Source organism: Poecilia mexicana, unplaced genomic scaffold (genome assembly GCF_051168715.1).
Source record: "Poecilia mexicana isolate PSO_F unplaced genomic scaffold, ASM5116871v1 scaffold_4, whole genome shotgun sequence".
Taxonomy (NCBI): Eukaryota; Metazoa; Chordata; class Actinopteri; order Cyprinodontiformes; family Poeciliidae; genus Poecilia; species Poecilia mexicana.
The window spans coordinates 8786880-8810886 of record NW_028263373.1 but is presented as its reverse complement, the minus strand read 5'-3'; the positions used below and the strand labels follow the sequence as shown (position 1 = coordinate 8810886).

At 39.0% G+C, this 24007-nt stretch overlaps 1 protein-coding gene across 1 annotated transcript in view; it reads right to left on the bottom strand.

Moving 5' to 3' along the window:
* Positions 1-24007, bottom strand: part of hcn2b (hyperpolarization activated cyclic nucleotide-gated potassium channel 2b) — a 43376-nt gene that overhangs the window by 5316 nt on the left and 14053 nt on the right. The window contains exons 4-7 of the mRNA XM_015006469.2: positions 18513-18731; positions 8421-8567; positions 7178-7418; positions 2949-3113 (exon numbers count right to left, since the gene is read on the bottom strand). Of these exons, the coding sequence (XP_014861955.2) occupies positions 2949-3113; positions 7178-7418; positions 8421-8567; positions 18513-18731 (772 nt within the window). The remainder of the gene's footprint in view (positions 1-2948; positions 3114-7177; positions 7419-8420; positions 8568-18512; positions 18732-24007) is intronic.

The following is a 24007-nucleotide window of genomic DNA, read 5'->3' as shown; positions in this document are numbered from 1 at the left end:
CCTTCAACGACCCAGCTCAACAAATGTCAAATGTAAGTTTGGTTTTGGAGAATTTAAAGATCAAAATGAAAGGACCCAAACTAAACATGCTGGCTGTTTAAGAAGGAGAATAAGGTTCAGATGAAAATCTAGATTTTCCATCCATCCATCTATTACGTTTCACTTAATCCAGGATTGGGTGCGAGGGGCAGCAGCCTAAGCAGAGAAGTCCAGACTTCACTGTCCCCAGTAATTTGGGGCAGCTCCTCTGGGAAAATCCCAAGACCTTCCCAGGTCAGCTGAGAAACATAGTCCCTCCAGAGTACCCTAGGTCTTCCTGTGAATGTCCTCCTGGTGGGAGGTGGCAGGAGCCCCTCAAACCAGCGGGGCGTCCAGGATGCATCCTGACCAGATACCCGAGCCGCCTCTACTGGCTCTTCTTTGTGTCTCTACTCTGAGTCGCTCTCGAATATCTAAGCTGCCCACCCTGTCTTTAAGAGAGAGCTGGATACCATGCGGAGGAAGCTCATTTCGGCCGCTTGTATCCACGGCCTCACTCTCAGCGTCACTACTCAGAACTTGTGACCATAAATCAAGATGGGGATGTAGATTGGCCCGAGAATTGAGAGCTTCACCTTTTGGCTTAGCTCTTTCTTCACCACAACAGGACAGAACAGGGCTTGCATAACTGCAGACACCACACTAATCCATCTAACAATTCCCATCCCCATCTTTTCCTCATCCGTTTCTTTCTTGTAAAATGTGGGAAGAAGGGGAGAGGGATGAATGGCTGGGACAAAGGCGGGATTTGTACATTTTGACATGTAAGCCTTCTTAGCTGCATCCCAATGATTTAAAATTTGTCTTATTTTAGATACTATGAGAACAAACATCAGCTAGACTTGAATTGAGTTTTGTTGTTGAGCTTCAGCAGCACATATGATGTATTGTGTCGGTGGCCGTCAGCTTGGATCTCTTTGCAGAAAACGTGCTAGAAAACTGAATAGAAAGGTTAGATGTCATTTCAACATCAAGGTGAATATGTCTTATTCTGCTCTGGTCCATATGGTTTTTGTGAGAAGCAACACTGCAAGATAGTTGCAAGATAGATCTTAATTCTTCGACCTGGCGTATTGCATGGACTGAAAACTGAAAATTCATGGCTCACAAATTGTCATCTTCCTAAAATAATGGACTAAGTAATTTTTTGCTAAAAGTCGTTTTGGCAAAACAAACCACCCCCTTTTCATTGCCTCAAGATAACTTGGGCAAGAAAATTGCTTTTAGCAAAAAATTACTTAGGCCATTATTTTAAGAAGGTGATGAAATGTAACCTTAGTGCTACACACTCTTGTAAAATATGGAGCGAAAGCTAAAGGAATCCACACATAGTGTACTGTCACCCATAGAAAATTGGCAAATCCTGCTGTCAGACTAATACATTTTTAATCTTACACCATACAGCCATGTAAATGTATAGGTGCTAGAGCTGCTGGAGGTGAAATTACGTAAGATATAGTAAAAGATGAAGAGGTTATGCTGAAGTGTTACTAGTTAATGTTGTGTATCACCATATGCCATTGAAATGCAAGGTTGATGTGCAAAGGTGTGATGAAAAGCAGCTTTTCTCTGGGCTATTGTGATAGTATTTCTTTTCATACACCCGAGAAAACTAAAATTAAAAAGAAAATGTAGTCCTTTGCCTGCAAAGGGCCTCTGCTGAGGAGTGATGAAATACAACTAGATGCTTTGTGACTGAGAAAAGTGCTCTATAAATAAAGCACTCTTTCATGCCACAATTGATTAAAACTAAGATTATGGCTCTTTTGAATGAGTTGGTTCGACAAAGCTGCCTCATTTCTAGAATTTAATGGAAACCTACAGTATAAACGTGCCCTTTGAATCACTGCTTTCACAACAACACTTTCCTGTCAAGTATTCTGCCGCTGTAAAATAGCTTCTTCGGCTCAAGCCTGCAGCTTATGAGTGAGTGTTTCTGGTAGACGTCTGGTAACCATTAAAATAGAAGGACACATATTGCATCAGCAATATATCAGACATTCGCCCCTTTCCACAAACACTTAATTTATCTTTATTTAAAGGTACTGTTGACGAAACAAAAAAGAAAAGCACGTGTGACTACCGATTGACTCGCAAAATGCACGTGAGGAGCCTAGAGGAACTGTGTTGCTGCTGGTTATGCCTTGAAACAGACGCGCAGGTTTTCCCCCAAATAAGTGAGCTGTCAAACCAAAGGGGTACTCGTGCACAAAATTTGGTTGCTATGGCAACACCTGACAGGTGGCGGCTGCGGAGCTTTTGGTACACATGTCAAATGTGGTCATGCGACAAATAGCAGCACAGCTGACCTCCAGAAGGAGTTGTTCACATTGTGAAGAAAGATAACAGAGTGTGTGAGTGTGCATGTGTGTGTGTGTGTTTTAACTTTGGAGGGAAATATTCACTGAAAGCATTGAGACATGACAACATAAACAAAGAATGTCTAAGTGTCACTTCCCGCAATGCTGTCACAGTTGTCAGACAGACCAGTGTTTTTGAAACAGACATCTCATAAATAAAAAAATACCTCCCATCACTGCATTTTATGAATGAATCTTATGAGATCAGCTTACTTGTTCTTTTTATATTTGTGTAAAAAAAAGATAATTGACTCAGATCTAAATATTAATGTAAACTCACCAAATCAGCCTGGTATCATTTTAAAATTAGTTCCAAATCAAAGGATTTCTTGTCAAATAAAGAGACAGAAAACCTGCTCCCTGCTTTTATTTTCCCCATTAGATTATTGTAGAGTTGTTTTTTCACTACATACATTTTAGGATTGTCAATATGATGTACATAACCATATTGAACTGACACTTCTACATTAAACGACCAATTACTGCTGACAAAAATGAACGCTAAAGTCTTCCACTGCTTCTGTTCGTCCAACAACATGATGGCCTTACCTATCCGGTCCAGTCGGTCGATGGCAACCGTCTCAAAGGCCCTCCTCATCATGGGATACTCTTCCAGCACTTCATTGAAATTGTCCACCGAGAGAGAGTACAGGCGGCAGTAGGTGTCAGCTCGAACACTGGCTGTCCTTCTGCCTCGGGTCAGCAGACAGATCTCTGGAGGGGAGAAAAAAGGGAATATAAACGCATGACTAGAAACCAGAAAATTGCCCAGACTGACAGATTTTAGGCCGTCAGGAAGTGAGAAGGGCTCCGAAAGTGAAGCACCGCATTGAAACAAATCCTAACCTTTTTTTTCCCCCGCTGAAGAAGAACGAAGGCAGTGAGCAAATATGTGATCCAAATCGCAGTGATTTTCCGTTACAGGAGTTATGCATAATTATTTTGACCAACTAACAAAAACGTGTGTTTGCACTGCACTGACAGCTGTGTTAAGGAAGCACTAAATTTAGAGATGTGCAGCTAAGCTTCATTACTTCACTTGTTCCTCCTCCTTTCCTTCAGTAAGTGTTTTTTTTGTTTTTTTTTACCCGTAGCTCTACTTTTTTTGAGGGCTGGGGCTGGCTGTTGTCTTGACAACCACATGCCCTCCTTTTCCCTCGCCTTTAAAGGTTGACCTCCTGTGACTCTCAGCGGAAAAGGGAGAGAATAACAAATCAGAAGAATACTCCATTAAGAAACTAAATAAAGGTTCTGCACTAAAATAAACCGTGAGTGCCTGAGGTATTTTGACATCATTTTATAAACACAACCCCACTCACCATTAGCAACCGGATGATCGTCCAAACAATAATCTCTCTCTTAGAGGTTTGTTTGTTCTTTTTTGGAAAACGTGTGTTGTCTCTCAACAGATGAGGAGTTTGAGAAAGTTTTGTAAAGTGTTTTAGTAAAACAAAACACTGAGCAACAATCTGGTATTACTTATTTGTGCGTAACTCTTCCATCTTCTGCTGAGAGAACTATATTTTAGATTTACTTATTGCTGAATAAATCAAATATATTCTCTGCAGACCGTCCAACTGACCCATCTTTACAAATTATAGCACACAGGGTGATGCATTTCTCTGATGGAAGCAAATGAGTTTCTTCAAAATCAGTCAGATGCACAGCTAGGTTATGTGTTTGGTTGGTTGAAGCAAAGTTAAATTCAAATTTGAGAACTTTTGCTTGCTGTAAGCGTTCAGTCCTTTGCTTCATGGAGCTCAAATCTTTTGATCTACAGGAAAAATCTAGACTGATAACCTTGGGAAAAGTATCAGCCCAATTCAAGCTGACCACAATTAGTAAATTCACTAAGGGTTGTTTTGCAAAATGTATAAAATGTAATTTAATTCAGTTTGTTTATATAGTGCCAATCCACAACAAATATCGTCTCGAGTCACTTTAAAAGTGACTCGAGAAATGATTGAAAATGATTTCAACGCAGTCATACATGCATTGCAATTGATCTTAGTTATAAATCAGTACATGAAGCTCAGCTAACTATTCAAAATAGTTAAAAAATTTTCTATCCAATTGTGGATAGAAAACTGTGGATAGAAAGCACGTGTAATTAAAAACATAATCATTATGGCTCATTTCCCTCAAGGGATAAAATATTTAAAAAGTTCATTTAAAATTGCAGTCAAAAATGGTTAATCTTAGATTGTCCTATACGAGTGAATTTTCACATAAATTACACATTTAATGCAAATAAATACACTTTTTTTAATGTGATAGAGTTCATACAAGTGTCGGTTCTCATTTACCATCATGAAAAAAAAAAAAAAAAAACAGGATACCTTATTTAAATGTTTAGTTTTTTAAAGAAATGGTCACATACCTAATCTCCTTTGTTGTATTTTGAAACAAAAGTGATTTATCTGCACTTAAATACCAAAATGTAATTGTGTTTTGATGTGAAACAAAATATACTTATACAATAAGTTTGTCAAATGAGGAAAAAGTAGGACACCGTGCCCCAAAGTGCAGGAAATGACTTTAGTGAGACGCTTCCTTTGACAATCTACCCGTCTCTGAACTTGCTTGGACGGCCACATCCAGGTGTGTCGGCAATTGATTTGAATGCCATCCATTTATGGAATATTTTTTTCCCAGATATTCTCTTGGGTACGGTGCACCTCAGGGCCACCATACTTGGGACCTCTTTAAAATCTATCCCACAATAATGAGTGAGAACGTTTTGGCGCTCCACTTTCTGTGTGAGTTACTGTTCGCAAACTGGCCAAGACATCATTTCATAAACCCTCACCTGGGATCTTTGTGGTCTCTCATAATGCACGCATTTGCATATTGCCCGCATCATTAGTGGCCAACGGGCAGTGCGTTGAAAGGATAATAACGCTAATGAAACCACGAGGGCTGAACAAATTGTTCATACCACCAGGTGGCCAGTTGTAGTTCACAGCGCCATCCTTAAAGACGACGACGAATGCAGAGAAATACTGGAAATTCAGAGTGGACGTTAACAGGAACATGAATTTTCATGAGCACATCTCGGACCCATTACCTTTATCCCTCTATCAGAGGCTCTATGTTTTGTTTTTTCGTGCAAGACCAAAACATTCAGAAAACAATGTTATATATAATATATTATATACACTGCTCAAAAAATAGAGGGAACACTCAAATAACACATCCTAGATCTGAATGAATGAAATATTCTCATTGAATACTTTGTTCTGTACAAAGTTGAATGTGCTGACAACAAAATCACACAAAAATCATCAATGGAAATCAAATTTATTAACCAATGGAGGCCTGGATTTGGAGCCACACACAGAATCAAAGTGAAATGTTCCCTTTATTTTTTGAGCAGTATATATAGAAAAGTAAAATATATGATATATAAATTAAAGCCTAACCCCAACCCTCAGCTTTGCATTATCTTCATGTAGTCATGGCAGGTGAACAGGATATATAGCACACTGGGAACTAAGAAAGCAAAAGTTCTATTAAAGAAACTTGAATCCAGAATTAATGGATAGTTTTCATAATTTGAAGAACAATTGCAGCAGCTGTTTTGGCACCTTTTAGTGTGAAGGATTTATAGCTGGAGTTATTTGTAGCATATGGAGATGTCCAATTACTGGCTGCAGATTTTGATATGGCCCATATGGGCCGTTGAACAGGGAGGCATTAGAAACAAAGGACGGTGGTGCAAAATAATACAACTTCACCTGCACAAATTTTCTATTGCTTTTTGGAGTTTGAAGAGTTGTTAATACGTAGGTATTGTTGTTGTGGCTCATTCTGTGCAGAAAAGAGCAACCTCCTCGCTCCGATCTTATTGATGTGTTAGGATGACCAAGTCAAAGTCCAAATCTAGAATCTGCTAAGATTTAAAGATGGATCTGTACAGGTGCTCTACATCCAATCTGGTTGAGCTTCAGTCATTTTGCTAAGGTGTTTCTGCTAAAAAAAAAAAATTCAGTACTCAGCGAAAGATTTGAATTAAAAGGCAGCAACTCTAAAACATCAATATTATTAAATAATATTATGTCATAAAAAAACTTCTTAGTAAGCTTAGAAAATGACCTTAAATCTAAATCTGGGGACTTGACTGAATTTAGACTTAACTAACTCTCCCACCTACTTTCCATAATCTGCTGGTATCTACTGGTAATAGAGGACACAGGTTACATTGTCGCATTAAACTCACCATTTATACACACTTTCACAAAGTGATTTAGTGATTCTATCCCACATAGTACATGGCGATCCTGCTGTCCCTCCAATCCAAGGATAAAAGTGACGTATTCTTTGTTGACAGGCACAGCTTATAAACTCCTTTTATCAGACATCACACATGGCTCCATAGACACAGTTCCTCTAAGCTAATTAGTTATTATTAATTGGATGTGCGTGCACAAGAGCATGCTGTGCACTTGGGTTAATGCAACAGTGCTAAGGGCATCTTTCACATCAGTGAACTCTGATCTGCTGCAGTAAGGACCCGATGCTAACAATTCAGCACACAGTGTTTAACTACAGGGTGTTAATAAAAAGGTCATGTGACCATCGGTTCAGAGCATCTGCATGTTGGGTAAAGTCAGGGAAGAATCATTTAGTATGAAATCAGCTGGAGAAGGCTAACGTGTTAGCATTTCAAAATGACAGGGTATTGTTTTGTTTCACAGCAAAGTATGGAAATATCAATTTTAGGCGGAGAGAATTCAGAAAGCAAGCCAGAGCAATAACGATGCGATAAAGCGACGCACCGCCAAAGTAGGAGCCGTCCATGAGCTTCATGCCGATGCTCCCTTTGGTCAGGACGCTCACCACCCCGTGCTGAATGAAGTACATCTTCTTGCCAATGGTGCCTTCTCTGATGATGTAGTCTCCTGGCTGGAAGACTTCAAACCTCAGCTTGGTCAGCATGGCTGTCACAAAGTTCGGGTCGGCGTTGGCAAACAGCGGCATGGAGGCCACCAGCTTACGGCAATTGAAGTTGACAATTTCCTAAGAGGTGAAGACGGAGAAACTGAGACCATAACGCATGTGTAAAAATGCAACAAAACTGAAACGGTGCCTTTATTGAAACACAGTTAATCCTCTAATACATTAAATCACAATTGATCTGAATTAGATCTACCTGGTACATTTCAGCTGTTTCCAACATTCATTCCAGCTAAGCAGAAAAAAAAAAAAAATTTTGATGAAAATTCAAGTCACACATGGCTTCTGCATGCCTTTGTATGCATAAAAAGAGGAATATTTGCAGACTTGCACAAACAGAAAAATATATTGTGGCTTAGGGTCTTTTTAATGAAGATGCCAGAGAAGTGTGCAGCTTTCTTTAGCGGTTGATCCACCTGTTGCTGCGCACTGCTTACCAGCTGGCTTAAAAGACCCAGAAGCTGCTTACAAGCTTTCTGTTTGAAATGAAAGAAATCGCATCCTGTTCTGCATTTTTATTTTGTTTCAGATCAACTTGATCTTTGAATGGGGTTTTGAAAAAAAACAACAAAAAAAACAAAATCAAGAATGACAGATTGTCTCACAGCTACAAACAACCTGTATTAGGTCCACATTTATCAGAGTTTATACCAGGAATCATCATTATGCCGTTTCTGGTTGACTAGGGTTGAGGTCGGGCATATTGCCAACTCTTTCTGTAAACCTTAAATATTTAATGCCAAACATTATCCCAGTGTGAAGCAAGTTATAGAAACTTCTCTTGGGGTGAAAAAAGTAAATCTGATTTAGTTTTAATTGAAACGCCTGGAAACTGCGACCGAATAACAGCTCAAATCCAAACACTTTTGGTTACATTACCTTAGCACTGAATATTCAGCTTATTATCGCTCATCTACAGCAATTTGAAGTTTCTTTGAGTTACTCTGGTCTTGTGGCTGAAAAACTTTTTTTTTTGTTGTTGTTGTTGTTGTTTTTGGATATGTGGGAACAGACATCTAAACAGCCATCAACCTATCCATAGAAATAATATGAGTTTTCTCGTACTTCTCTCAGAGGCTCGTTTAGCTCCTCCAGGATGCTCTCCTCGTCGAACATCTTCCCTTGGTATCTGTGCTCGTAGTAATCGTGGATTTTCTGTCGGAAGTCAGCCGGCAGTTTGTGGAATGACATGTACTGCTCCACTTGCTTGTACTAGAAGATGGTGAGAGTGGGGGGAGGTTGAAAAGAGGAAAATCAGATGGATGGATCAATGTGAACAGGGATTAGAGACACAACTGTCAGCAGTTTGAGAGGTTTATCTGGCATTACGGCCATCTTGCCTCAGTACGTATAAGGACTTATTGCCTTCCTTTGTTTAAAGATTACTTATCATTGTTTGTGGTGTTTGGAAGAATAAATATGGATTCTGCTGACTATCAACCAATTAAACTAAATAAAAAAGGAGTAATTTTTCTTCTTCAAACTGCTTATTTTAATCCAGAACTTTTGTTTATGTTAACATGTGACACGATCACTTTAAGCTGAAAATGAATGAAATAAACAAATAGATAAAAATAAATAAGTAAATAAACCTTGGCCATTTTGTTGAGGTTTTGATTTCAAAATGAAGTTGCTATGATTTGCTGGTTCATGGTCGAGTTGGTTAATTAGCTAATCAGCCTTCATGCAATTATCTCTACGCAACTTCAGCATCAAACCATGCAGCCTGCGCTGAAACACAACATTATGCATCAACACTCATCAGCTCTTGCTTTGCGTTTACCAATGTCAGCATCAGTAATGACATAATTTTTTTAACATAAGATAGAAATGTCCTAATGTTACATTTTATTTTCTGATGTAGAACTGGGAAATTCAGATTTCATGTCACAGACATTTACTGAAAATTGAGTAGATCGTGAAATAGATTCCTCTCCCCTTAAAAAAAGAAGCTGTAAACCATACTTTTCCCCTTATTGATGAGTTCAATTTCCTGCTCACACAAGGGCCGCATGACCCAGATGTGTTATGGAGAGAGAAGCTATAATAAAAGTGTTAAGGAATCACGACAGCGCTGTGAAGCCCGTGAGAATTTATTCTGCTTCCCTGTGTTTAGAGAAATCAGCTGTGAGCTGTGACTGTACATGGTAATCACAGACGACCTCACAATTTCTCTGGATGGCGGTGACATGCACGAGTTCTTCTTCTTCTTTCCTCTCTTCTTTTTCATAGAACAAATGCGCATTAAAATATACTGATGATCCTTCTTTTCATACATGCAAACAATCCATGATCGGATTTATTTCATCGCTGTTGGCAAGGTTGTTTTTCCTGTGTGTGTCACAAGTCGTTACACACAGGAAACACAGCCATTGGCCCTTGCCCAATGGCTGCTGGAATAGGACCCAGAACTTGAAACCTTGCAAGAATAATCGTGGTTGGATGGATGGATGGATGAACAGAAAGTTATTATTCTAGTTAATGTATTGATGTTCATAGGAAAATGAAGATGTGTCTTATTCATGCTGGAGTTGAAAAATACATCATCTATGTATATACAGCCTTGCAAAAGTATTACTTTCACTTGAACTCAGCGGCTGGCTCCGGGACCCTCCAGTGAGCAAATCTCAGTGGAGGGTCAAATTAAACTCAATGGATCACATACTGACCACTGTTACTTTCATCCGCATCAAACGGTACCTTAATGTCTAGCTCTCCTAACTGACCATATCACATTTCAAGCCTGAATACGTTCTGGAAATAGCATGCTGCTTAATCTACTCTGAGGCTTCCAACATCAGGGGAAAACTGCTTGGTGTGTGTGTGTGTGTGTGTGTGTGTGTGTGTGTGTGTGTGTGTGTTGTCCTTGCGGTTTTTATGTGCTCCACCTTCTAGTAAATACAAGGAAACATGAAGCATTCTTGTGGTTCAAAAATCACAAAAATGTGTGTTTATGAGATGTGCCTGAATGACATACAACAGCAACAACTGAAGCTAGCTGGATCATGTTGTTCAGCTGTGCTACACTGTAAAAAAAAAAAAAACGTCTCTAATTTATGGTAAAATATCAGCAGCTATGGTTGCCAAAATGTTACCATACAACAAAAAGCAAAAAAACAAACAAAAAACCCCAATAAAATCCATATTTATATGGTAAAATTCTGCTGTCGGTATTTTACCATAAATTAGAGACTTTTTTTTTTTTTTTACAGTGCACTATAGAAAAGTCACTAGCTGAATATTCATAAAAATGCCACACACACACACAGAAGCAAAAGTCAAGATTTACATTCTTCTTGCCAGAACCTCTGTTCGAGAATATTAGAGAAACTATCAGCTGGAATGAGGTGACAATCTGATTTCATATGAATGTGAGTTGTTTTAAATGTTACATAAAGTTTATGTCTCTGTGTGTCTTGTGTGTGAAGCAATGTGAGTCCACCATCTTTGCTAAAAATCACAATAAGATATTTAAAAAAACTTATCTTTTTACATATTTTTTTTAAAAGATAAGATTATAAAAAGAGAGGAGAATTACAGTGGTCTCAGTATGTGTGTGTGTGCGTGTGTGAGGTGGTGGTGGGGTCCTTTCCCCTTAAACGCGACAGTCATCGACACATGCACTCAGTCTTGAACCTTCCCTGTCTAGGAAATTAAATTTATCCACACTACAAGGTGACAAATGATTTAGAGAATCAAATGGAGGCTCGATCCCTGTGTTCAGATTGCAATATCCTTATTATAGCGCCGACTCAGAAAGACATTGATTTTCTCTCTCTGTGGGACCGGCTTCACTTACCATGGAATATTTTTTGCAATTTAAAAAGGAAAAGAGAAAAAAATATCTTGAATGAAGTATGATTTACTTTGTCAAATTTTGGTCTGTTACTCTAATTGTTGTCTCTTTTTGTATGATTAAAAAAGGCATACAAAAAGATGTCGTGTGTAATAGAAATATATGAAATAATATTTCTATTACACAACTTGTGCAACATTTGGTCGATCACTCATTTGAAATCGCGCCTGACGCTTTGTTTCACTGAGAGGTGGATCTCGTTTAGGTGCGTCTTGCTCGGCCTGCTGTGTTTGGGGACACTGAATTCACATGGGCCTCAAAATTCCAGATATGCAACAAAGTCCTTCCTGCTTGCTGTGTGTCAGTAACAATAATGATGTGGCCAAGTTTGCAGAGCATCCACCTCATTTAGCTAAAAATGGGGATAAGCTGGAGGACTTCTATTAAGTGTTTCCGGCCACAGGATTCAGAGTGTGACAGTCTCAATTAAACTGGACTGACATCTCAGTGGCTGGTGGAGAAGAGGCGATCCGCTGGGTTTCCCAGCGTGAGGCTCAGATTAGTGGCCATGTCACTCAAAGCAAAGGGGATGAGGCTGAGACTCATCTGACCTCCCATTTTAAGCATTTTTAAAAAAATAAATATAGTAAATGGCAGAGTTCATAATAATGTCAGGAGATTATTATGATCAACGCAGTTTACGTCTTATGAAATATAACTTTGTGGCCCAAAATGAACATAAAGTGAACTCGAAGCTTTCCGCAGTCGCTGTATGAAACCAGCCAATTTAATATATTTGGGAAATTAAATCAGGCCCTCTCAGCCTGTGGGCTTAGCAGGAGGCAGATGCAGCAAAGAGGGTTTTTTATGGGACATACACCCCTGAGTCGGTGGATTGTAAGTATGATGCATGGCTGTCAGTGTAAGCCGCCGCAGAGGGGAGAAGTATAAATTGAATTGGGAATTTTATTAATGGTCCATGCTTCTGAGCATCATGGCTCAGGAAGTGATATATATATATATATATATATATATATAAATCTCCTGTGTTTGTGTGTCTGTGAGGAAATTTCCTGGAATTTTAACTGAATTGTCTAATTGATTGAATAATTTAGGATGAATCATGTTGATAAATGCACACAAAACAGAGTTTCTTTCAAAGAAATCTACACAAAACATTGGCGGAGGATCCGCTTCCCTCTGGATGAGCTGATTTATTTTTTTACTGAGACCAGTGAAGACACAGTTACACAAATCTAACCTATTGAAAACAAAAGCATGCCCCAGTTTTCTCTTCTTCAGTTTTGACAGGAAATTCTTATTCATGTTATGTTTTCAAGGTAATATGAAGATGATTTAGTAACAGACTTTATGGGGTTGAGGTTTATGTGTGAACTTTATGTGTTTGGAAAAATGCCACCCCTAGCGAAGCATGACGGTGGAAGTTTGATCCTGTGGGAATGATTTTTTCCCACGAAAATAACTCTGGGAAGAAAACATGATCAAATACACGATAAAGAGGTGTAACTGTCAGAAAAATTGGGAGATTTCATACAGAGTATGGTGTCATAAACGCTGCACAGAGAAACATTTGCGTAAATTAAGTTTTTCTAGATGGAGTTGAGGTTTTAAAACCTTCGTATATAAAGTGATTTTATATTGATTTCGCCAATAAAACTCTTAACATATTTTAAAATAGTTTTGCACAAATGAATTTTAATACATTTTGCTTAAGTTTAATTTGGGATTGGTGAAAGCTAAAAATAGTAAAAACATTTTTCTTTTGCTGAACTAAAGTAGAACTTGTTTTTCAAGATCACTGCTTCTGTCACGAGAAAATGCTATCTGTGTTAATGTTATGTGATTCAGTTTTTAAAATTTTACTCTGATTATTTAAAACATCCTTCACTTAAACCCAGTGGAAAGTCAACATTTGAACTACTTCCAAATAATTGTCTTGGAGCCGTTTTTACTGAAGAGTTCAGATGCAAGGTAAAATCAGTGAACCTTTGATCAAAACGGGAGACGACAAAGCAATCAATAAAACCTAACCCATTGTCCCTTTGAGGTTTTGGGCTTCTGGGGAAAAAAACTAAACAAAACAACAACAAAAAAACAAAGATATAACTTCTAAATTAAAATTTTAAGTGTCCAGGAAAAGTGAAACGGCGTTCATCTTCATCAAGGTAGGCCCCGGAGGACCCGTGTCTCCCGTCTCTCTATGAAGGGGAGTGTGATGGGGGAGTGGAAGCAGGAGTGCAGTTATGTAATGGCTAATGCCCCCTGTCCATGTGTGGTGTCCCTGGCAGCTGGTGTACTGCCCAACAGCGCAAGGGCAAAGTGACAGATGAAACAGGAAAGGGCTGGTGGCCTGGAGATGGAACAAGGGTTGTGGAGAAATTTATCAGGGAGGAAACTGGTCTCCACTACAAGGAGGGGATGACAGAGGGACAATAAGGTTTGCTAATTGTAGCACCATTCTTTCTGTAGCGCTACTTCAGAATGTCACTTTAACACAAACAAGAGCTAAGTGCCATTACCTGCAACTTTATAACAGTCCTCGGAGCAAATGTGTCCCACAATTGTTACTGGACAAAAACAAATCGTTACTTTGTCAAAAATAAAATATCAAAGCCATATTGTCATAGTAAAATATGCAAATAGTAGAAAAGATTTGCATATCCATAAAGGTCTTTAGATAGGACAGCTGGAAAGAATCAACAGAACCAATTATTAAGTTGAATTTTTATAAAGAATTTTCCCAGTCAAGGTTTTATTGTGAAAATTGTTAAAAGGTAAAGCTCTGAGCCAAAAAATATTAATTCACAAAATAACATATTTACAGAACTCAAGGAAGATCCTGACCATCTGGAGTTGTGCTTTCACTTCATATCATATGCAGCAAAATGAACTAATTAGTGTTTCACGGATGAAAACCAGCTGGGAAAGCGCCACTGAAGGAAAGGCAGCGAACAAAGGCCATGAGCTAAATTATGAAAAGACAAGAGTCGTATTTACCTGATGTTTAGCGGTGATTTAGTTGGCCTTTCTTTTTTAGTAGACAAAATTTGAGTAAAAGCTAAATAATTTAAAATTTTGATAATACGATTAGGGAAACTAGCTCATGCATAAGTCCAGCGCAGAACACAAAACTTAAACCTCAATGGCAAGGGAAAAGTGAAAAGAGTGGCAGAAAACTAGTGCTCTAATTATATGATAAACTTAAGAGATTAGCTTTTAATTCAGACCAAAATCTAAACCTATTAATGAATCAGAGGAAGTTACTGAAATGAGTTGTTAATAGTTTTAACAGTTTTAACAAAAGTTAGGAAGATAAGCATTGAAGCTGGGTTTCATAAAAGAAAAAAAATAATAAGACATTTTCTTCTAAGGTAGTTTAAAAGTAATGAAATGTCTCCATCACATCAGAGAGAAACCCAAGGAATCCAATATGGCAGCTATTGATAAAAAAAGTTATGAAAGTAAAGTCAAAGAATTAAAAAAAAAAAACATTGGGTGGAAATGCAGGGAACCTCAGAAATCCTCTCATTCTTTCACCCGGAGGCCCTGAGCCTGAGATGATGTTAACTATCAGAGCTGTTATTACATTTCTGTCTTAACATGGCTCACAACGCCGACTGTTTACTTTATGTTGAGTCAACACACGTCTGCGCTGTCGTTAGCATTTACACTAACTGTATATAATTCATCTGTTTCCCCTCAAAGTTCAGTTCCAACCCAGATCCGTTCGGCGCGCCGTTCCTCGTCGGCTAACGATGGACGAAAACAGCCGTGGGGCGATCAGGGGATCAATAGGTTCGAGGATGACTTGTGCCAGTTCATCCTCCTTGCAGGGTGTTGCGTCTCTGTTCGTTATTTTTTCTGCGGCGCATCACAAGAGAACAGGAACCGACGGCTGTGTACATCACAGCGCTGACAGAGGAGAGCCTCGAGAAACTGACAGAAAACAGACACCGGCTCGGAGTCAGCAGCTCTTTCGCCCTTCCTTTCCATTTTCTCTCCAGTCTTTATTAAACACAGAACTCTCCCTACAGCAGGAGGACCTCCTATTAGGCTTACAGCCCTAATGTTAAAGTGTTCAAGTGGAAAGCAATTATACTGCTATTGTACAGTAAGTTTTTTTTTGTCCTCGCTCACACAATGAAGCCAAGGGAAGGCTTCAAAAATGGATTAACTGGCATAGTGACAGAACAGCTATGAAATTAAAGAAACAGTGAGCATTTCTCAAATGCAGTTTAGGCACTGTGATGCAAAATGAATCTGTCGTTTATAAATACTGCATGTGATGTACAAGGAGAATATGAAAAATAAAGTCAGGAACTTTTAAAATATCCCTTGACCACACAAAGTTTATAGAGCTAATAAATGTGTAATATATGCAATAATATATTATAAGTGGGTAAAGTGAAAATGTAAAATGAAAGGGGAAGCTAGGTTTACAGGTTTAAAGCAGGCTTCCTGAGATTGTTTCGAGAAGTGATGATGAATTTGTGGCTCGGGTTTCTTTCCTGAAAGTCAGAGTCGAGAAGCTGGTGGTAAACAAACCAAAAACTGCCTCCAGGTTTGCAGGTGGCACCTTTTTTTAAATGATTTTATTTTATGCTTTTCTGTGAATTGAACTGTGGGAATTTAATGTTTGTCTTTGACTCAAACCAAAAGGAGGATTATAGGAACGATTAGTGATAATTGTTAATGACTGTTTTATAAATGTGCTTTGTCTTTGACCTGCATCATCTCGAGTTTTGCTCAAAAGTTTACATACACTCATCCTAGGAATGGCTGTCTTATTCATTTTGGGGTGTTTTTAATTATTAATTTGAGCCATTATGTCTTCAGGGTGAAATGGTTAAAAAAAAAAAAAAAGTAAAAACATGGAGGAAAATTTAGTGAATTAGTTGAAATTCATTTGACATAAAATGATATTTTATCTCTCTTATACATGAAAAGGATCTGTTAAATAGGTTGGTTCCCATGTTTACTCAGTTTTTAATCATAGTTCTTACATTTTTAACAGGATTAAGGTAGTTGAAAAGTGTTTTTGTCCTGTTAAAACAGCAAACTGCATTATTTTTAAATTTTTTTATTTTAATTTACGATGGATGGCTACATTCACAGTATTAGACTTCACTTCAAATCAACAAGTAGATAGTTGTAACTTGGACACAGTCGGACAAATAAACATCAAAAATACCTTTGAAACTGAAAATCAGGCTTTTGGAAAAGCCTTGACCTCAGTCCTGTTAAAATATGGTGAGTTGTGTTTAAAAGATGGATCCTCGCCAGGAAAGCAGCCAATTAAAATCAACTGTGTCGCTTATTTATTTATTTTTTTTTTGCCAAGACTTTAAACGTACATCCAGGCTACATTCGTAGCTACAAAAAGCACCAGTTTTTCACAGTTTGCTTCAGCAATTTAACCAGATAAAACTGGAGTTGTATGTAAATATTTGGATATGTATATGATTCTTAATTTTAAGAGTTGATGAGCCTGAATTTCAAGCCATTCCTCCTAATGAGGAGTATTAAAAGAACCTCTGATCACAACTACATCATGCTTATAAATGTTATACAATGTAAACATTGGTGATCTGTTTCATTTTGAAAACCAGTCCAGCCACTAGAGTCAGTACTGCATTTAAACGGGGTTATATCATAACCTTAAAAAGCAAAACGAGATCGCCGCAGACTGCCTCGAACACCATCAATCAAGAGCAACAAAATGAGGAGAATAAATCTACAACATGATTACAGGAGAGACAGGATATAATTGAGCTTTTTAGGGTTCAGAGGAAAGGACCTGTTGTTCTGATGCGTTTGCTTGACGTGCGGACGGGACAGGCTGCAGGATCTCCACATCACCCGGGATCTGAGGGAGCTAATAAGTCACAGAACACCTCTGGCACAGCGAGGCTATAAAGCAGAAGCTCGGCCCCCTTTTCCAGCCTGCAGACTCCACAAGCTTTGATCTTCTGCTGGTACAAAGAGGCCAGATGTGTGCTGGTCCGGCGCGATGCAGACATGAATATCGGACTAATGGAGCAGATGCTGCTTCCATCAAAGTCCATTGGTATCAAATGAACTATTCTTTCTATTCATATCAAATGCCACAACTTTATTCACACTGTTGGGCAAATAAACAGAAAGTGATGTCATCACAGAGGCAAATGGGGGCAGTACTGGGAGGGTCACAGCCTGATCTGCATCCTAAGTAGTTTACACACAGACTGCAGTAAAAAGTTGTTTTTATTTCTCACATAGAAACTGATTGCAGCTTAGTATTAGCTCAGACATTGGTCAGTTTTGAGAAATATGTCCACCATGAGCAAATGAATAATTGGATAAAACAATCCCAACAGCAAATGGCTGGAGAATACCATTCTTAATCTCTTGGTGTATGACTCCCTTTTTCAATTTTTGTTCATTCTAAACCCTGTTTGGGTCAGATTGCTCTTATAAGATAGATCATGATCTAATCGGGCCAAAAGACATTACTTGATGGAGTTATTTAGTCACATTTCTTACAGAAAGCTATGAGGAAAACAAAGAAATTGCTTTAAATTGTCCAAGCAGGAACAAAATGTCCCACCTGGTTGATATGCAATGTCGAAGGCAGCTAGAGACGACAAACGGTACAAATGGGGAAAGGGGAAAAATGAACAGCCCCTGACATTAAGTATGTTTCAGGTATTACTGATCAGACAGAGAACAACAGGCAGAGATAATGCCATGATACACAGAGGGAGTTTTCACGCTTGATAGTTCAACAGACTCGGTTCGATTGGGGACCAGAATTGCAACATTTGCTATCACGCTGCACTGTGTCAAACCTGCTCGTGGTGCGATAACACCAAGAACTTACTGAAGGAATCAACACGAAAACCTCCGAAGAAGACATGAGCGCAGCTTCCATCTTTGCAAAATGTAAACAAAATTGGAGTGTTGTCAGATTTTGGTGGTTGTAGAATTATTCTTTAGTCTTGGGTTAAAAAAAAAAAAAAAACATGAGCCATTTCTCTCGCCACCCTAATACTTACTCTTGTTTAGGCTATATTTACCCAGAATACTCTATGATACAGTTCGCTTCCTGCTTTCTTGATTTGACAATCAAATGGGAGACTAGATGACAAACCCTGAAGATGAAATAAAGTTACTTCTGCTTTAATTACCAATATGAAAGCGACCGAGGCAGAGCTAGCGCTTTTTCTTTTTTTTTAGTAACGTCTGTTTGAGTTTCTAATAGTGAGGCTCTGTGTTGAATCTTTGCTCTTAAGTGTGAACCTAAACACAAACACATGGGTCACTTGAGATGCTAGGTAACTGATTTGCAGCAGCATCCCTACCTTTTCCTGGTACTGCCGCCTCGATGAATCCAGAGACTGGATGAGGGCGGTTGCGTGGCCAATAAACATGGCATAGCAGGTCGCTCCCACAATCATACTGAGCATGGTCAGCCAGATGTCCGACATGCTCTCTGGGGCTTGCCTGCCGTATCCAATGCACAGCATGTGGCTCATGGCCTTGAAGAGGGCGAAGGAGTAGAGCTCGCTCCATGAGTCGTTCTGTTGGAGAGTGGGGAGAAGCTGGTTAGAGGTAAGTAGGTGCGTTTTTTTTTGTTTTTTTTTTGTTGGTTTTAAGTCAAGAGAGCCAATCTGATGAGGTGTCGTACTTTTATTCCCTAGCGGGGAAGCAGCAGCAGCAGCAGCATGTACAAGTGTGACTGAAGTGGTGAAAGAGAGGATGTATTAGGAAATGGAGAGGTTTTATGGGTGAGAAATTCCTGGCGAAGTCTGTAGCTCTGCGTCTGCCGAGTGGTTCGGGTTTCTTAGGGGGTCTAATCATCGTCACTAAGCAGCATTGCCTCGTCCCGGCCGAGAAAGAGGACATAAAAAGAGAGTTGTTAATGAGGAGTCTGCACTGGCTTCTCCGTTTCTCCTTTGATTGGTGCTCGGACACTCAGCCGGCCCTAATTCTCTCATGCTGGACTCATTAGACAGCCCTTCACTGGCACCCCACTTTCCCTCCTTAAACAGCTGCTGTGGGCAAACCGCCTGAAGGTTACCTACGTGCACGAAGGGTGATCCCTCGAAAAGCTCGCAGGCCCTGAAGCCAGTGTTTGATCGGGTAGATTCTTATCTGATTTGTGTTTCTCCAGCCTAATTTGCATTGAATTTGAGATTCAAATGGGCTCGGTTTTGAAGAGGGAGGAGGAAAATATGTTTTGCGGAAGTGCAAATGGTTGAAAATTACCATGTAGTAAAGTGATCTGAGATGAAGTGAGGAAATAAAAAAAAAATAAAAAAATTAGATTTCTGTAAAACAAACAAAAAATAAATAGATAGTGGTGTGTTTTGAGCCTTGAAGTCAGAGAGTGGCTCATCCTGGTATTGGAAAATAGAAAGTTAGAATTAAAAGCATAATAATAAGCACAACATTAGTTTCAGTTACTCTATCTGTACATTTGTTTTGTTTTACAGTGCTGCTATTTTCAGACACAATTTGGGCACCCTGCACCAGACTGAGGCTCACTTAGGCTAACACGGGTTGGGAAAAGATGAAAAACTGCTATCAGCATGCTGCAACACCGCAGGTGGATAAATGTCAGGATTAGGAACCTTTCACGCCGAGAGAAGGCACAGAAATATGCTTCCTGATTCAATCGGCTAAATCTGGCTGTCTCTGTTTCAGACGTTGTGATTTTCCTGTCCAGCACTGGATTTCAGAGCAAAGTGCAGGCACAAATAAGTGCACAGTAATTGAATGAATGTTTTTGTCCCACTGGGATCTGATTTAAATTTACCAAACATGACATGCAACATAAATGAAAGAGAGTGATGCAGAATAATGCAACCTTTTAGCGAAAAAATAAAATAAAATTCCTGCTCCTGGAGCTTTTTCATACCATGTCTTGTGTCAACCACAAACTTAAAGTGGCAAACCAACACAAATTAGCAGGAATGCTATACGTGGATAAAATCCAACACTTGAAGACACCATCTCCAAAGTGACCCTTGTTGGAGGCAGCATCGCCTTGTAGGGATTTTCTGTGTGTGTGTGTGTGTGTGTGTGTGTGTGGGGGTGTGTGTGTGTGTGTGTGTGTGTTGTTGTTTTGAAAATAAATAAAAGTTGGAGGTGAACTACTACTGTAAATCTTTACACCCCAGCAGGAATTTTTACTTTTTCTTCAGCAAATTAATGCAGTTAAAAAAGATTCCAGAAAAATGAAAATTGCCACCAATGTTAGCTTCTACTTCCACAAACGTACCGCTGAAAGTTCAAAGGTTATTTCTCCTTGTCGTTTTTTTCCTTTTGTATTTCTAGAAAACGTTTTTTTACGGTCACCAAGGCTGGCATTTCGAAAACTTTAAGATTTCTTTCTCAGTTTTGTAGAACAGCGTCACATGAAAACAAAAATGTGCTCCGACATGGCCTTACTTCCAAGGTTAGCTCGTTGAAAACACAGCAAGTTTAGATCGTTTGAAATATTTTCCACTGCCAGGCACTGTAGTCGCAATTGTGAACAATTTAATTGATGACTGACGATTTGCCTTCTGGAAAGCAGTCCCTTATTAATTCTCAGCAGCACAACAAATATGCATATGTAGATTTTTCTGAAGTCTTCATTTACCTGTAACAGTTTGATCATAAAACTCTATAGGGGAGAAACTCTCCTAGCAGAAGAAAGCAGCTGAAGAGTCCCTTAGCGTATAAATTTGAGTTAACAGCTGATTAAAGCCGACAGATTGCACAGCTGTCTCTTACTGTAGGAAATTACAATCTTCAGAGTAACACAATAAACTAATTCTACAGAGATACTACCTTGTGTGAAGGCGGGGGGAGCGAGGAGGCAGAAAAAAAGCAAACGAAATTAGTTCTTGTGTTCCATTTTATTTGCTATCGGTCTTCACTGAGCTGCACAGATGATAGCTAATTGTACATAATACATTTAGGGAGGAACACAAAGGGACTCTGGGACATGGATAATGCATGGTGCAGTCGGGTAGTGACTGTAGGTGCACGCCGGCGCGCTCGTCTGGGTGGCGGCTCTTCCACTCTCTGGATCTATCCGCTTATGTCGGTATGCGACTGTGTGCTTGCTCCGAGTTACGGTGGCCAGCGATTCACTCTGAGTGTCTTAAAACCGACACGGGGAGTTTGTTTTACTTCAAAGGACACACATTTACAATTTTAATATGTAAACATCCATAAAAAAAATAGCTTGTTTAGATTCATAATTTAGAGCCACCGGGCCCATGTTTGAGTTTATAATTCAAAACTAAATGGGAACAGCATCTGAAGATAGCTTGCTGTCTGCTGGAGTGTGTTGGAAATGAAGAAGGTTGCACAGAACAAAATAAAAGTTACTTTGATTTAAGCATCACAGTAATAACTTGGTGTCACTTTGAGTGTCCAACATAAATATTAAACTAATGAGAAAAACACAATGATATTGTGATATAGTGCATTTTGAAAGTATTCATAAGCCTTGACTTTTAATACATTTTGTATACGTATGCATATTTTGTAAGTAAGCCAACAGAAAGTTGTGCTTAATTGTGACGTGGAAGGAATGGCATGCATAATTGTCATTATTAATTTTGTGAACATGAAAGCTGAAATCCGTTGCATGCATCTGTTCTAACTCGTGTCGTTGCTTTGCAGAAACGATTGGCGGGCTTGTGGTTTATTTGTGTGCTGTCCAATCAGATTTCAGTATCTACACGTTGCCAGGGTGCAACCTGGCTACATTCAGTAAGCAACATACCAGGAGAATAGTTATTTTAATCACGGATCCATGTGGTCACTCAGGACCCATCTAAATACCCGGTCTGAATGATGCATTTAGAGCAGGAGGCTTGAAATCCAGTGTTATGTGAGATGCATGTTGGTTTATAACTTAACCGTGATTATAACTTCACCACTGTCTACCTTTCTGCTGTGTTCCTGGTTCCTCATAATGCTGATTGTTCACTAACGTTCTCTTACAAAAGAACATTAAAAATATATTTTTTTTCTGTTGAAAATGTGGTGATACGTCTAACCAGTAATACAAAAAAAAAATCAACCTAAAAGATTCTTATTGTACAGATAACAAAATGATAACAGCCTGAACTGAAATTATCCGATGAACCTACTCACATTTGTTGCGCTTGGTGAGGTTTGATCACATTTAAAAACAGACTGTTTTTTTATATCGCTTAGCTTGCTGCATTTTACAGCTTCACATCTGTTTAAGCCCTGAAGGGTTCAAGACTGGCAAATAACCCAGCAGGGCACATCACAGCTGCCATTTTGTGTACTTTCAGCAAAATGTAGTTTCACCCAGGCAAGTGGGACTATTTGTAGTCCAGATAAAAAATAAAAAAATAAAAAATAAACACCTTCAAAGTATAATCTTGCACAAATAGAGGTTTTCCTATAAAGTAAACCGGTTAATATGAGTTTTCAGGTTCTATAGGCCCTAACTTCTGCCTTGTAAAGGGTTAAATACCAAACACAGAAGTGGAAAATAGTTAGCTGAAGCGCAACCATGGCCATTTTGTTTTTTTTTTATGATGATGATGATGATGATGTAAGCTGCAACCAATATGATTTAAACTCAAAGCGTCTTTTCAAATCTGGTTGTGCCAAGAATGAAGAAGACATTTCATTTTCCACTGTGGAAAGTCTCTCCAGAGATGAAAAGGTTGATAAGCTGATAGACAAATTTCACTGTGGGACAATAAAGTGTCTGATCTGAAAATCACAAATTTTTACCATTGCAATCAAAGATAATCTATTATAGCCCCTGACCATGTGGCATGCAGGATGTTCACCAGATGGAAAAACCTTCCACTGAGTCAGCAGTTCTGCTGAATAGATCACTGCCTTCTCCTGTGTTCTCTGTAGATTCAGGATATCACTAAGGACGCGTCAAACCCTGAACATAAAATTTACCTTCCATAGGCAACAACAAGGCATTGTAGTTTCTAGAGCACAACAAAATTGGACTGGTGTCCTTAGTGATAAATAAATAAGTAATTAAATAAATAAAGTCTCAATCAGTCCTTACAGTGCAGCAGATAAGCTCCGAATTAATTATCATTTATATAATCCATGACATTTAGGGTCCAGTTATTCAGTTTGGCTCGCCGGGTTGCACTGCTGCAGCTTACAGCAGGGAAAGCATCCAGCATTTCAGAAGTCTGTCTGAAACTATAGTGTCATTGTTATCTGGTGGATCCTGGCCAGATAACACACAGCAACACCTTCACAAACAGGTCTTACACTTTCTACTTATTCACACAAACCCTGTCAGATCGCCTCAGAAACCGAATAAAGCGAGGATGCTCTTACTGACTTTGAAAGCCTGAGAGTGTTTTTAAAGTGCATCTCTGGGTGACTGAATAAAACATTAATGCATAAACAAATTAGCTGTTACAACAACTCTTCTTCTTCCAATGCAGTAAAATAAGTTGAATTCTAAGTGGAGCGTGCACATAGGAGGAGGAGGAGGAGGGAGGCAGCAGCTTTATTCTAATGTCACTGACTGAGCAGCCAATAAGCCTGAGGTAATGTTGACTGGGGGGTAGGGGAGGGGGGGGACTCCACCTGTCATCATGCACATAATACAGAGTCACTTACGTAACAGACCATGGAGATCTGCTTTGTTGTGATGACTGAGCTGTTGAATCCTGCATGTTCATATACTGTTTACAAGTCAACAGTCGCTTCTCAAAGTGTTAAGAGGCCGATGTTCACACATTACAGAAAGCTCCAAAGTTGCACATAGCAAAAAAAAAAAAAAAAAAAATGCATGCCAAGCAAGCCACCATGGTGCTGCGGAGAGAGCTTAAGG